Consider the following 14,561-nt stretch of genomic DNA (forward strand, 5'->3'; position numbering starts at 1 on the left):
TCAAGTTCAAGTTCAAGAATTTGTAGAGCGCACTACTCACCCAGAGGGTCTCAAGGCGCTGAAGGGGGGTAGGTAAATTACTTATCGAATAGCCAGGTTTTTAACTGCTTTCTGAAGGAGAGGTGGTTCTGTGTAAGGCGGAGGTGAGTGGGGAGAGAATTCCAGGTCTTGGCCGCTAAGAAGGAGAAGGATCTTCCTCCCATGGTGGACCTATGGCTGCGCGGGATTGCGGCGAGGGCTTGATTGGATGATCGTAGTTGTCGGTTGGGTGTGTAGAAGGACAGTCGCGTGTTGAGGCATTCAGGTCCTAGGTCGTAGAGGGCCTTGTGTGCGTGGGTAAGGAGCCGGAAAGTTATTCTTTTGTTGACGGGAAGCCAATGGAGGTCTTTCAGGTGGCCGGAGGTGTGAGCTTGACGGGGGATGTCCAGTATGAGTCTGGCGGAGGCGTTTTGGATGCGTTGGAGTTTTTTTTGCAGTTTGGCTGTGGTTCCGGCGTAGAGGGTATTTCCATAATCCAGTCGGCTAGTGACCAGTGCGTGGGTGACTGTCTTTCTTGTATCGGTGGGGATCCAGCGGAAGATTTTTTTGAGCATGCGTAGTATGTTGAAGCATGAAGATGAGACGGCGTTGACTTGTTTGGTCATTGAGAGGGAGGAGTCTAGGATGAAGCCCAGGTTACGTGCGTGATCTGTGGGTATGGGTGCTGTACCCAGGGCCGGTGGCCACCATGAGTCGTCCCAGGCAGAGGGGGATGATCCTAGGATGAGGACTTCCGTTTTGTCCGAGTTTAGTTTTAGACGGCTGTTTTTCATCCACTCGGCTACTTCTTTCATTTCTTCGTGTAGATTGGTTTTGGTGATACTTGGGTCTTTGGTGAGGGAGAGGATCAGCTGGGTGTCGTCTGCGTAGGAGATGATGTTGAGATTGTGTTGTCGTGCGATGGATGCGAGGGGACTCATGTAAAGTTGAAAAGGGTGGGACTGAGAGATGATCCTTGTGGTACGCCGCAGATGACTTCGGTGGCCTCTGATTTGAATGGGGGGAGGCGGACTCTCTGGGTTCTTCCGGTGAGGAACGAGATGATCCAGTCCAGAGCTTGTCCTTGTATTCTGACGTTGCTGAGGCGTTGAATGAGGGTGCTATGACAGACTGTGTCGAAGGCGGCGGAGAGGTCAAGTAGGATGAGGGCAACTGTTTCTCCGTTGTCCAGTAGCGTTCGGATGTCGTCTGTAGCAGCGATGAGGGCGGTTTCGGTGCTGTGTTTGGCTCGGAATCCAGATTGTGAGGGGTCGAGGGAGTTGTTGGATTCCAGGAAGGCGGCGAGCTGTTTATTGACGGCTTTCTCAATGACTTTGGCAGGGAATGGGAGGAGTGAGATGGGGCGGTGGTTGTTAAGTTCAGAGGGGTCTGCTGTGGGTTTCTTCAGAAGGGCGCTGAGTTCGGCATGTTTCCAGCTTTCCGGGAAGGTAGCGGAGTTGAAGGAGCAGTTGATGACATCTCGGAGGTAGGGTGCGATGATGGAGTCTGCTTTGTTGAAGATGTGGTGGGGGCATGGGTCGGTTGGTGAACCTGAGTGGATGGAGTTCATCAGGCGGATGGCGTCTTCAGTAGTGATTGGGTTCCAGGCGTGAAGGTTGTGAAAGTGCAGTTTTGGTTCGGGGGTGGGTGGAGTGGACTGATCTTCGGCCTGATTTTCAAAGCTGTTATGTATGTCGGCGATTTTGTTGTGGAAGAAAGAGGATAAAGAGTCGCAGAGGTCTTGGGAGGGAGTGATGTCGTTGGTGCCGGTGGAGGGGTTGGTAAATTCTTTGACGATGTTGAATAGTTCCTTGCTGTTGTGGGCGTTGTTGTCGAGTCGATCCTTGAATGCTGATTTCTTGGTTGATCGGATCAGTTGGTGGTGTTTGCGGGTGGCGTCCTTGAAGGTGGTCAGGTTGTCAGTGGTTGGGTTTTTTCTCCAGGTTTTCTCGAGGGTACGACATACCTTCTTGGATTTCTTAAGGTCATCGTTGAACCAGGGAGCCTTTTTGCTACCTAGTTTGATCTGGTGGTTTATCAAGGGTGCTAATTTGCCAGCGCTGTGGGAGATCCAATGTGTGAGTTTGGTGGCAGCTTGGTTTGGGTCCGATGATATGGCAGGGGGGTTTTGATTAAGCGATGTGAAGAGTTGGTCGGTGGTGATTTTGCTCCAGTTTCTTCGAGGGATAGGATGTGGGGGGATGTGGGTCGTGTTTTTTTTGTAGTTGAAGTGAACGCAGCTGTGGTCTGTCCAGCGGAGAGATGTGGTGTGATTGAAGGAGATGTGATTGCCGGAGGTAAAGATAGGGTCGAGCGTGTGTCCGGCTAGGTGGGTGGGGGTGTCAACAATTTGTATGAGTCCGAGATTGGCCAGGTTGTCCAGAAGGGTGGTGGTGTTGCTGTCGTTTTTATTTTCCAGGTGGAAGTTGAGATCTCCCAGTAGAATGTAGTTCTCGGAGGTGAGGGCAGGTGGGCTGATGAAGTCAGTGACCCTACACTTATGTGACACTTAACTCACCTGTCCCCCTCACTGCTCAAGCTGCAATCTCACTCAAACAAGCCAATCACTAACCATACATTCATTCGTCCCACTCTGCACTTACATCCGCACCCAAATTCATATGGACACCTCACTCACCCTGCAGTCACTCCTCTTACCCTAATCTCACACTGTCGCATCCCTCACCGTGAACTCACATGGGCACTCCTGCCACTCACACAGCACAGAGGGTTAATGTGCCTGCCACATAGAACGTGTACCATGCAGATCACAGAACTGAGTGTGAATACACTATGAGTTGCACTATAAAAAACATGAAATGTTTGTCAGAAAGGAGCTATAGAGAGACGAGGTGCATTGTTGGCGAGTGGTAGTGAGGGAATTCATGGAGAAAGAGGAAATGGGGGAGGGGGCGCCAAAAAATAAAATTAAATACTTAAATATAATAATACAAAATGAGTTCAACCGAGGAAGGCCACTCAAAAAATGATAAAACGTTTTATTAAAACGTAGCCATCTGTAGCTAAATGGCGTCTGTCCTCCGTCCCCAGGATGTTATGTGCGTGGGAAAGTGGTATAATAACTGTGCCTTCAGCAGAGGGTTCCCCACCCTGTTGTGGGTAACGTACGTGTATCCACAATAATCTAGAACATCTGAGGCTTTTATTACCACACTCTCTGTGCCAGCTGGTTGTCACAACAAACTTGGTATTTACACTTGCTAAGCATTAATAAAGTAACATTTACCTTCCAGAAAGAAAACAGTGATTTTGCACTGGCTGCCAACATTTAATATCACTACATACACTACGAACAAAGTTTCTACCCTGGCCTGTTGTCCCAACCAGAAGGCCACTCCTTTGTATATCTTTAGTGATCACTGAGCATCAGGGACAATAACTGAGGCTGAAGGTAACATGCAGTGCTTAATTTGGGCCGGTGGTTGCAGGTTGGGCCCACCAGTAGGCATGTATGGGGACCAGCATATATTTTTCCCCATCATACTTCGACTCAGAGAAAAGGAGAGAAGGCACAAAAGGGGGAAAGAAGGAAGCGCAAGATGGAAAAACAGTGATAAAGTCAGTAAACAGGGATGGAAAAGAGTCTGAAACAGGGACATAAAGGGGTAGAATAGTGCGAACTCGACTCAAGGTATTGGAGTGCTTGCATTACATTACACAAGGACACATTCATTTTTTGTAGACACGGGGGGATTACATGATTTGCTCAGAATCACAGGATGTTTGGCGTCATTGCCAATGCTCGAACCTGGCTTCTCAGTTCCAAAGTCGACCTCTCTGGCGGTTGCGTCACATCCTCTTCTCTGAGCAAAACTTTGCCCTGGCACATATTCTTTTACAAATTAAGCAATTGTAACATGCTCCAGTGAGTACAATCCGGGAAGATGGGTCACGATGAAGGTCGGTGAAAAAAAGGGAAACAGAAAGCGGAAATGAACAATGCGCGGTAGTCAGAAAATTAAAGTACGCCCACTTTGGCCAAACCTCTACTGCAACCGTCCCTAGAACCTTGGAGGATCTGGCGTTGGTTCTGAGGGGGGAAGGGACGCAGGGAGGGGGGCTGTTTATTCCTTAGAATATTTTTATTAAAAAGGGCCAAATAGTGCATTTTCTGATACAATTTTTAAAAAGCATTTCCTAACAACAACAAAAATGTTTTCCATGTGGTACTAAAAGGGGATCCCATGAAATAATCCAGAAAATAAAGTTCTACAGATAAGGATGCTCAACTTTAAGAATGTTAGGCAGTTTTGCCCCTCCTTCCCACCCCTTTCCTTTCTACCTTTTCATTGTTCTTTCTTCCTTCCTGCTTCCTTTCCTTGTTCACACGACCATACTTCTTATTTCCTTTCTGTGTCAGTCTCGCTCTACTTGCCTCTTTCTTTCTCCCTCACTCTCTCTTTTCTTCCTTTTTCATCACTTCTCTTTCCATAACTTCTCTTTCCATATATCCAACATTGTTGCTTCATTTCCAGCCCTCGACCTTTGATCCCCGCCTCTTAGCTCTGTTATAGAATTCTGATGACTTTTTATTCATGAGCTTCTTCATAAACATCCCGTGGGGTGTGTGCAGAAATTAGCAATCGTATTTTCACTCTAACACCCCCTGGGCTGTTGGTCTGAGTGGTAGTGCCCACGGTAGGCACTAAAGTGGGAGTTTCCATACAATGCAATAACTTATGTAGTCCCACACATGACACCCATCTCATCTCCGTAAATAAAAACACACACGGTAAAGCAGAACTGTCATTGCCAAAAGGTACCTTCAAGTGGCCCCTCCTGACAACACAGAACGACCTCTTGCTAGTCACAGCTAACTATGGCAGGTGGCCACACTGATCCCAGCAAGGCCCAGAATGAAGACGCACCAGTCCAGTGATTAATTTGAGCCAGGGGTTTCTAGTGCTCGGCCCCAGCACTTAATCGTCAACACCGGTGCTTATAGCGCGAACTTGACCCAAAGGTATCGGAGCGCTTTTCATGAGCACCAGTTAAGGACACATTCATTTTTTGTAGGCACTTAGAGATTAAGTGATTTGCACAGAATCACTGGATGTTGAGGCTACTCTGGTTCCCCAACTCCATAGTCTGCAGCTCTGGTCGTTATGCCACATATTTTCCCTATAGGGTTTCATGGTTAGTGGTTAGTTCTGTTACAGGCGGCACTAATAGGAACAATGGGCTGGTGCACGATGCCTCTTGACGAGAGCTCCGGCACTTATTTTTTTCACAAATTGACCACGCCTACAGGTATCTACAGTATTGGAGGAGCCCATGTAACTGGCGTCTTGATGCAGAGGGAGCGGGTCTATAGCCCCTTTGGACACCCTCTCGGGTGATTGGTGCGCTATACAAATCAATATACCATAACATACAATACCTTAAACCGGAGGGCACCCCTCACACCTGATCACCTTGAAAGTAAGACTTGTATGTAGATGCTACTCAACGTGGTCTTATGCTCTGATGGGCAACTCTACTTTCGCTCCTCACCTTTCTGGATAGTCAGTTGCCAGACATGGAGATGCAGGAATATGTTAATTGTAATTACGCATGAGCAGATAAGTAGCGAGAGAGGCCATAAACACTTTTTAGTTACAAAACATTTAATGCTCCATAACATGCTCAGTGCTCAAGTGATCACAGAGTGAGTGAGCGTTAAACAACAAAAGAGACTGTTTAATGAGCGGTCCAACTGCCCCAATCATCAGACGGTGGCAGTTGCACCGCTCTTTAAACAGACTCCTATGTTTTCTAGATGTATGCGATTCAAGCAGCCAAAGCAACAAAAAGTGCCACTGTTCCATTGCCTATCTGTAATACCCACATTGCACTATATTTTTTAATCCTCACTCACCGTGTGATTACTTGAGCACTGAGCATAATTTGACTCCTCACAGAACCTGCATCCGAGGAGCACACAATCGCCTTTGTCCATGCTTTGTCCCAAGCCAACATGATGTGCGTGCCTTGTGTATATTTCAATTTCAATTAGTCTTTATTTCGATTATCAAATCATTAAAGACATTGGGCATCAATAAAAATCTAAAAACATAATATAATCCATTATGTTCCATACACGAAAATTTATAACAAGCTAGATCACAGGTAAAAAAGCATTTAACGATAAAAATAGTAAAAACAGGATAAAATGGATTTACATAAAACCGTTAATATACCACCTTGGAGAACATTCACGATTTAACCAAGTAACAACACCAGCTCAGTTGTGGGCATAAAAACCATATACATAATCAAAAAAACAGCTGTAAGCTCATAAATGCTGGATTTATTAAAATATTCACTGCTGCATTGCCCTTGTCGTTTCTGCACGAATGGCCCACATCCATCCCAGAAATTTAGCGAGGGCAATCGCTATGGACTCAGATGTGTATATGCTTAGATCAGCTCTTTGAATGATGCTACACCCTCCAAGCTCCTATCTCAATTCAAGTAAGGAGAACTTCGCACCTGCTATATCCTGGCACTCATTCCAGCTCTGGTACCTCATGGGTCCTGCCCAAACTCCTTAGGGAAAAAGTCCTGGAACGACCTTCTGCATCACATCAAGACCTCTCCATCCCTACTCGAGGTCCGCAGTAAACTAAACCTGGCTGTTCTGCTAGGCAGGGTCGGACTGGCTACCGGGCAGTTGTGTGTGCTGCCGAGCAGGGGGACGATTTCTCCGTGGTGTGAGTTTATTTCGTTGATGGGGACCTGCGTGCGCTTTGAAATAAAAAAAGCAAAACTAATTTCGTTTTGCACACACAGGTCCCCATTAACGAAATGATCCCCCTGCTCGGCAGCACACACAACTGCCCGGTAGCCAGTCCGGCCCTGCCGCTAGGAGCATGGTCATCCTACTAATCTACTCCAGGGCCTGAATCCCCCATGGGTGATAAGGGCGTGCAATTCCACCTAACAAACATAACACAACTTCTCTTAACCTCCCTAGTGTTGGGGTGGTCAATGCTCGCTCAGTGGACATGTAGGGAGATTCTAGACCACAAAAAGTACTCCTCTTGAGGAGTACTTGTTGTGGTCTAGTGTTAGTACAATGGAGGGCGTACTCCCTCTTGAGAGTTCCTCTCGGCCCTCACGGGATTGAGGACGTTTTCTTGCTCTATTTACCCTTTTGTGCACCACGTGTTGGGAGATTCGCCATCAGTCACTAAGGACCATTGCCTAACAGCATACACTCCCAACCTGTACATAACCTCCGTGATTAACCCCTTACATGCTGATGATGGCCCCTAGCCGTCATGCACTACGGTGCTCATGTGCTGATGACGGCTGGGGGCCGTCATGAACCCGCCCACTCAATAAAACTGCCGCACAGGCACAGAATCTCAGCAGCATGCAAGGGGTTAAAGGCCGTTGCCTAACAGCGTATGGACCCACACTACACTTGACCTTGGTGACTCACAGCACACAGCCCATGCCTGTTCTGGACGTCAGTGAGCAACCCTCCCCGGCCCGCCCCCTGAACAGCGCGCTGGCCCAGTCCATGATAGCTCTCACCAGAGTCGTTTTCGGCCCTTGCTGATGCAGGAGTGGTACAGCTGGCGGTTGTGACGGAAAGGGAAGTGGCAAGGCTGCCCGCTCTCGGTCAGAACTGCAAGACATGGAAAGGAGCACGAAGATCATTGCGAGAGGGAAAGACATATCCCTTAAGACCCTGCGCAAGCGAGAGCGGGGCGGCGAGGGGTTATTGCCAATTAACAAGCTTTTCCACCAGGAACAGGAGATTATTGTATATGATGTAGCCCAGCGGCCTTCACTTTTTGAAAAGCAATGGCAATTTTCAGAACCAAAACAGAATTAAGCAAGAGTACTGTTCACACAAAACATCAGGCACAGGAATACAAGGATAAATAAACAAACATATAAGACGTTTCAGGTTAAAAAAAAAGGCTTTGTCAGCGATGTTCAAACCATAGGCCAGCCTCTTCAAAGCTGGGCCTGTGATGGCTATCGAGGGGCAGCTCCTCAACTAGGGCGGAGGAGCGTCGCCCCACTTCTTTCTCACAGTGCGAGAAGCAGAAACATAAAATGGTATTAAGCAGAAGTGTATGCCTGGTTGGGGGCGGGCGGCCAAACCAGTCATGCCCACTCTGCCCTTTCTCTATGTGGGCTGCATGCAACCTACATAGAGAAAACGGCCTCTGCATAGGTGCCCGGCTGGGCGCCGTCCCCACCAATCACAGCATTGTGATTGGCTTAGGGGAGGGAGGCTGCATGTGGCGGCTTCCTGTTCAGGACAGCAGCAGGAAAAAGTGGGACCCGGCCAGGAGCTGAGGCAGCACGACACCCGGGAAGGTACTTTTTACATATTTTAATTAAAACCCCCCGCAAACCTGTGCGACCCCCCCCCCCCCACCTACCCCCACCCACGAGTCATGCTGGCCATGACTGGGAGCTAGATTAATCCATAGGATCACTGAGTGTGTGGAAGTAGGTGTGGTGCACTATGCACCATTTCTGGTGGGTCTGGAATATGTTGGGCCATATGTACAGAACATGCTGAGGTCTAAGGCTGCTGGTGTAAAGGAGAAAGGACAGTTAATAGAGAGTGAAGATAGACCTTTGTTCACCCTAGATAAGCAGGCCCAATGGTTGGTTGTCTACCTTGTAAGGGGTAGAAGGTCGGATAACAGTGAGGGATTGAGGCGAGGTGCACCTATCGGTTAACAGAGGAAGAAACATCATTTCAAGGCTGATGCAGGTCCTATACAGTTTCCCCCACTGTGTTCTATAAGATGATTTATGGAAGCATCTGTTAGAATTGGGGGTCTCTGGTTGGCGCAGGTTTGTACTTGCGACAAGCAGGGACCCTCTCCTCTAAGTCAGGGTAAAGGATTACTCCCAGAAATAACCCCTACTCGCCCTTTAGGTAGAGTGGCGCAAGCAGTCTAGGCTAAACTCTGGAGTACATAAGGTTAAACATTTGCAACATCACACACAACGACCATCAACCCACCACACAATGACACTAGACTGTATTTCTGTAAAAATATCTTCTTTATATATATCTTTAGATCAGGCTTGTAAATACAGTCTTTGCGTAGTTTAAGAAAATGGTTCCAGTTACTCTCTGATTAGGCCACAGGTCTTTGTATCAGCGTTAAAAGAATTGTTCTGGTGCTTAAAAAGGGTTGCGGACTCTTCCCTAGTCCTGGTACGTTCCTCCAGCAAGAATTTCAATCAGCCAGGGCCTCTCTGCGCCAACGATCGGACCCGGTCTGCCCAATCTCACGCCTCTAGCGGGATCGGCGGCCGGGGAGTCACTGTCAGCCTGACGAGCGCGCTGCACGGCTGTCAGGGGAGAGAGCGGGGGCCCGGGGAGTGCTCACTGCGCGGCTCCGGGGACCCGGCTGAGGCAGATGGCGGTGCGAGCGAAGTGGGACAGCGGCTCGCACCGCGGGACGGGAAACAGTACCTTTGTCTTTTTGAAGGGGTCGGGTGCAGGCCGGCTCGGTGGTCCACGTCGCGGTGTCTTCCTCCCGAGGTTGGAGCGAGCGGCGGCTCGGCTCTGGCTCGGAGGTTGGCGTTGCGGCGCGGGTCGGGTCGACGGCGACACACCTCAGGTCCTGGAAAAGGGGGGCAGAGCCCCGGGTAGCAGCGTGAGGCGCACACAAGCCTCTCAGGTCACAGCAGATACTTGGCCAAGTCCGTTCTTGCGGTGCTTCGCAGTTAGGCAGGCGGTAGGGACGGTGATTAGGCCAGCGGGGCTGGGCCTTTCGGTGTCACCTGGTGCCGGCCAGTTAGCAGATGCGGTGCTCGGCGGGACGGGGTGCCAAGGGCCTCGTAGGAGGGGCGCAGGGATTCTTTCACGGCGCGCTCCTCTTTCCTTCAGCAGCTGTGTCGATCAGGTTGCTGGCTCACAGCAGCTCCTTCTTCCAGGGGGACAGGGTAGCGCCCACTGTTCCTGGGGCGCTGGTCAGGGGGCAAGTTCACAGCAAGCCCTTGGAGATCTTGGTAAAAGTTTTAGCACAAGGTGGATAAAAGCAAAGTCTTTCAGTCTTTCTTCTCCTGCTCTCCTTCAGCAGCAAGGCACCCACTACAGGCCAGTCTCTTGGGGTCAGAGTCAGTACTTCTCCTTGCAGCTTCCAGGGTCCTTCTCTTCAGGCAGAGCTTCTTCTTTGCGCAAACTGGATCTAATTTACAAGGAGCAGGGCTCCTACTTTTATACACAGTTTCTTTTGTTCTCACTGGCCAGGGGGGCCTTTGCATAACTGCTCCCGTCCCTGAGCACTTGCGGTGGGTACTTCTGCTTCTGCATTCAGTGTGAGGGCAGGCACATCAGCCGCTCCCCAGGGGGGCGGAGCCGGCATTGAGAGGGCAGGAGTGGCCTGAGTACTTTGTTGACAAGCTTCGGTCCTTCCTGGGCCAGGTGCAGGCTGAGTCATCAGTCGCTCCCCAGGAGGGCGGAGCCAGCATTGTGGAGGCAGAGCACAGCCTGATGCATCATTCAGGGGAAACTCCCACCACCCATTAAGGGGTCCTCCTGCTAATCACTACCTGTCAACTCCCAGCCCTGTCACTCACACACACCAGACAGTCAGATCCACATCCAAGCAGAGGCGGGCTGAAATGGTTAGGCAAGCAAATGCTAACTTTCTAAAAGTAGCATTTGCAAACACAGGATATTAAAATAAACTTTACTAAAAGAAGTATTTTATTATTCTGAGTCCAGGCATACTAAACACGAATTTCTACCATGTTCCCTGAGCCTGCTGGGATTATAGAGTGTAATAATTCCAGCAGCCCATCTGGCCTAGAAGGGAACAGGTAGCCTTACAATAGTGAAAAACGAATTTGGCAGTAATTCACTATTAGAACATGCCACACACATCAGGGCATGTTCTACCTTATCCTTACAATGCACCCTGCCCTCAGGCCTACCATAGGGGTGACTAATATGAAGTTTAAGGGAAGGTTCAGGGGCTGGCAAGTGTGTGCACTTGCCCAGCTAGCATGACAGTACCAGACTGCACGCAGGTTCTGCAATGGCAGACCCTAGACACATTTTAAGGCTGCTTCTGTGGGTGGCGCAACCAGCGCTGCAGGCCCACTAGCAGTATTGGCATTCACAAGCCCTGGCACTCCTGGTGCACTTTACTAGGGACTAACAGTAAATCCAATGAACCAATCATGGACATCAATCACATGTACACTTTACAACAGGGAGAGCATATGCACTTTAGCACTGGTCAGCAGTGGCAAAGTGCCCAGAGTCATTAAACCAACAAAAACAGGTCAGAGAGAGTATTGGAGGAAGGCAAAAAGTTTAGGGATGACCCTGCCAAGAGGCCCAGGTCCAACACAACCCCCTTCCAGCCAAAACGCAGGGTAGACCAATCACCACTGTGATGGGCTTCCCTGCTTTGGGCGATAGAACCTGGACCTGGCCCGCAACAGCAGGGGCACATTCCAGTTCTACGCCAATCTGCACCTCCTTCAAATCCTCTGTTCATACTCTCAGGGTCCACCAAGCCAATCCATGGGAAACCCTTCTCTACACCTGTGGACACCACCTGTGCAGCCTTGAACCTTAATCCGCTCACAGGTGTGTCCCAACAGGCAGACAGAAAAATGTCACAGTGGCCACTGACAGTAGTCAGGAATGAGACCCAAGCCTTACGCCTCTCAGGGCTCTCAAACCTCTGTGGCCTTAAGGAGTGGGGGGCATTAGCCCCAGGTGCTTGGCACCCTTGGTCCACTCTCCCTCCTGTCAGGTCAGGTATGACATCCTGGCACTGACCCACCAGTCCCAGGTCTGTACCTGGCGGCTGTACCAAAGACTGGGGTGGCCTCTCCCACACCCGGTCCTCCTCCTTGGGGCTCTGTACCCTCCCACCTGGAGCGGTACCCCCTTCCAGAATTGTCAGGGCACCTGTGGCAGGTGACCTGCACAATTCGCCCACCAGTTCAGGGGTGCTATCCTGCAACTGGGGCACCAGGTCAGGGGGGACACCCTGCACCTGGCCCTCTATCCTAGGGTCTACACCCTCAAACTGCACCGGGGTCAGAGGCAAGGACTCCCTCCCTCTGCACCCCCTTCCAGAGTACCGCCCACTCCCAACTGGAGTGGTACCCCTAGAAGTGACATGGGCCAGGACACTGATTACAGTGGTCCCACCCTCCAGGTCAGACAACACCTGAACCTGACTCTCCAACTCAGGGACCCAACCCTGCAGTTGAACCATTGCCTGGCGCACCAGGACTTCCCGGGGAGCACGCATGCCCCCCCTGAGGGTGGCACATAGCTCATGTGTCGTGCGACAGTCTGCCCGGCGCGGATCTCCCAACCCCTGTCCCTCTGACAGTGCGGGAAGATCCCCCAGGACAGAAGTGGTGTCCCCCTGGTCATTCACTGGGGACGCAGCCCTGCTGGCTGGCCCCTGACCCACTGGTTCTTCCACTGGGGACTCTTTCCCCCTCTCGCCCCTCTTTCTGGATTTCTGCACCCTCCCAACTGGAGTGGTACTGCCAGTCACCAGAACTACTGGAGCCCTGTTTACAGAGCCTCCACGTTCTCTAGCCACTGGGGGATCCCCCTCAAAGGGTGACTCATCCGGACAGCCTAGGCTCCCCACCTGGTGTTCCCTTAAAGAACCATCCAGGCTCTGAGACTGAGGTCGGGCACTACCGGGACAAAACCCATTCTCACTCCTTCCCCTTAAGGACAGGACGTGAGGCCCTACACCCATCTCACTACTACAGGACCTAGCTGGGCTACTCTGCGCCACTTCCACCACTCTGGGCTGAAAGATACCTGAGACACTCCCCACAGGATCACACCCCAATGCCTCTCCAGACCCTCGGGAATCCACCACAAGGTCTGCCTCCAATGTGAGCTCCCTGGGGCCAGAGAACTCACTCTCAAACAGGTGTTGGCATAGCTCTGGAAAACTGGGACTTAAAGTATGCTCTCCCACAATTGGATTACACAGCCCCCTAGTAGGGTTAACCAAATTATCCTTCACCTCACCATCCAGCGCCTCACACACAGACTCCACACCATTCTTCTGAGACTGGCCAGACAGTAGCGAACTGTCTCTGTCACACAACCCACACTCTTCTGGGCGGTCCTTACACTCACCCACCAGGACCTCAACCATGGGGGAATCCCTCCCACCACTAGGACCATGAACTCCTACGCCAGCTACCCTATTCCCTTCAGGGACGCTGCGCACTACTGGAGCTACCTCATGCCCTTGAACCTCCTGGTGTATGTTAACCCCCTCCAAGTCAGGTGCCATATCTCTAGGTGCGCGCGCTATGCTGTCTGCACTAGATACATTAATGTTGCTGCCACCATCTGAGCTGGACTCCACCTCCAACTCAGCAAAGCTCAATCTGTGAGCTACACATATTTCTTGTTGCTGGGCTGAAGCCCTCTTGGCCTCAAGCCCCTCGAGCTCCAAGTCAAGTTTCCTCATTCTTAAGTCATGCGCAAGCTCCATTTTCATTACTTCCAGGGCTAACTTCCTAGATTCTAGCTCCAGTTGCCCATTTATTTCCAGCTCTGCCAACTTCAATTCATGATCTCGGGTTGCCCGTCTGTCCGCCAGCTCCTCTGGCGACAGACCTCGGCCAGAAACACTGCTACCCAATGGGGAGGTTGCACCCCTCCACTCTGGAGTCAGGGGTCCCTCCAGCTGCTGTTCTGCCTGCTCAAATTCAAAATCCTTTCCAGGGGCATTCCTTGCCTTGACCCAGGCCCTCAGCGCCTTTTGGAACTGCTCCCTTCTGGAGAGTCCGGTCATGGAAATGTTCAAATTTTTGCAGAACCTCTTGAGCTGTTTCCTGGTGTAGTTTTCTAGTTTCTCCCAATCACAGTCAATAGAAGAAATGGATGCTGCCTTTTCCATTTTCACTGACACAGGCATGACTTCAAAAACACATTGAGATCTCTTCTCGCAAATCATAAATCCAAAAAAACAAAGTCTGTGGCTTAGTTACTGGACTGTCATCACTGTGCAATGGTCAATAGTCAATGTATGGACACTGCAAATGTAAATTCGAGATCCTCACCGCTGCGTCCAATGTTAGAATTGGGGGTCTCTGGTTGGCGCAGGTTTGTACTTGCGACAAGCAGGGACCCTCTCCTCTAAGTCAGGGTAAAGGATTACTCCCAGAAATAACCCCTACTCGCCCTTTAGGTAGAGTGGCGCAAGCAGTCTAGGCTAAACTCTGGAGTACATAAGGTTAAACATTTGCAACATCACACACAACGACCATCAACCCACCACACAATGACACTAGACTGTATTTCTGTAAAAATATCTTCTTTATATATATCTTTAGATCAGGCTTGTAAATACAGTCTTTGCGTAGTTTAAGAAAATGGTTCCAGTTACTCTCTGATTAGGCCACAGGTCTTTGTATCAGCGTTAAAAGAATTGTTCTGGTGCTTAAAAAGGGTTGCGGACTCTTCCCTAGTCCTGGTACGTTCCTCCAGCAAGAATTTCAATCAGCCAGGGCCTCTCTGCGCCAACGATCGGACCCGGTCTGCC

General features: G+C 50.3%; 1 protein-coding gene across 1 annotated transcript in view; it reads right to left on the reverse strand.

Moving 5' to 3' along the window:
* Nucleotides 1-14,561, reverse strand: part of F12 (coagulation factor XII) — a 119,931-nt gene that overhangs the window by 90,583 nt on the left and 14,787 nt on the right. Inside the window, exon 3 of the mRNA XM_078653206.1 lies at nt 7,561-7,654. Within this exon, the coding sequence (XP_078509332.1) occupies nt 7,561-7,654 (94 nt within the window). The remainder of the gene's footprint in view (nt 1-7,560; nt 7,655-14,561) is intronic.

This window comes from Lissotriton helveticus, chromosome 7 (assembly GCF_964261635.1).
Source record: "Lissotriton helveticus chromosome 7, aLisHel1.1, whole genome shotgun sequence".
NCBI classification, from domain to species: Eukaryota; Metazoa; Chordata; class Amphibia; order Caudata; family Salamandridae; genus Lissotriton; species Lissotriton helveticus.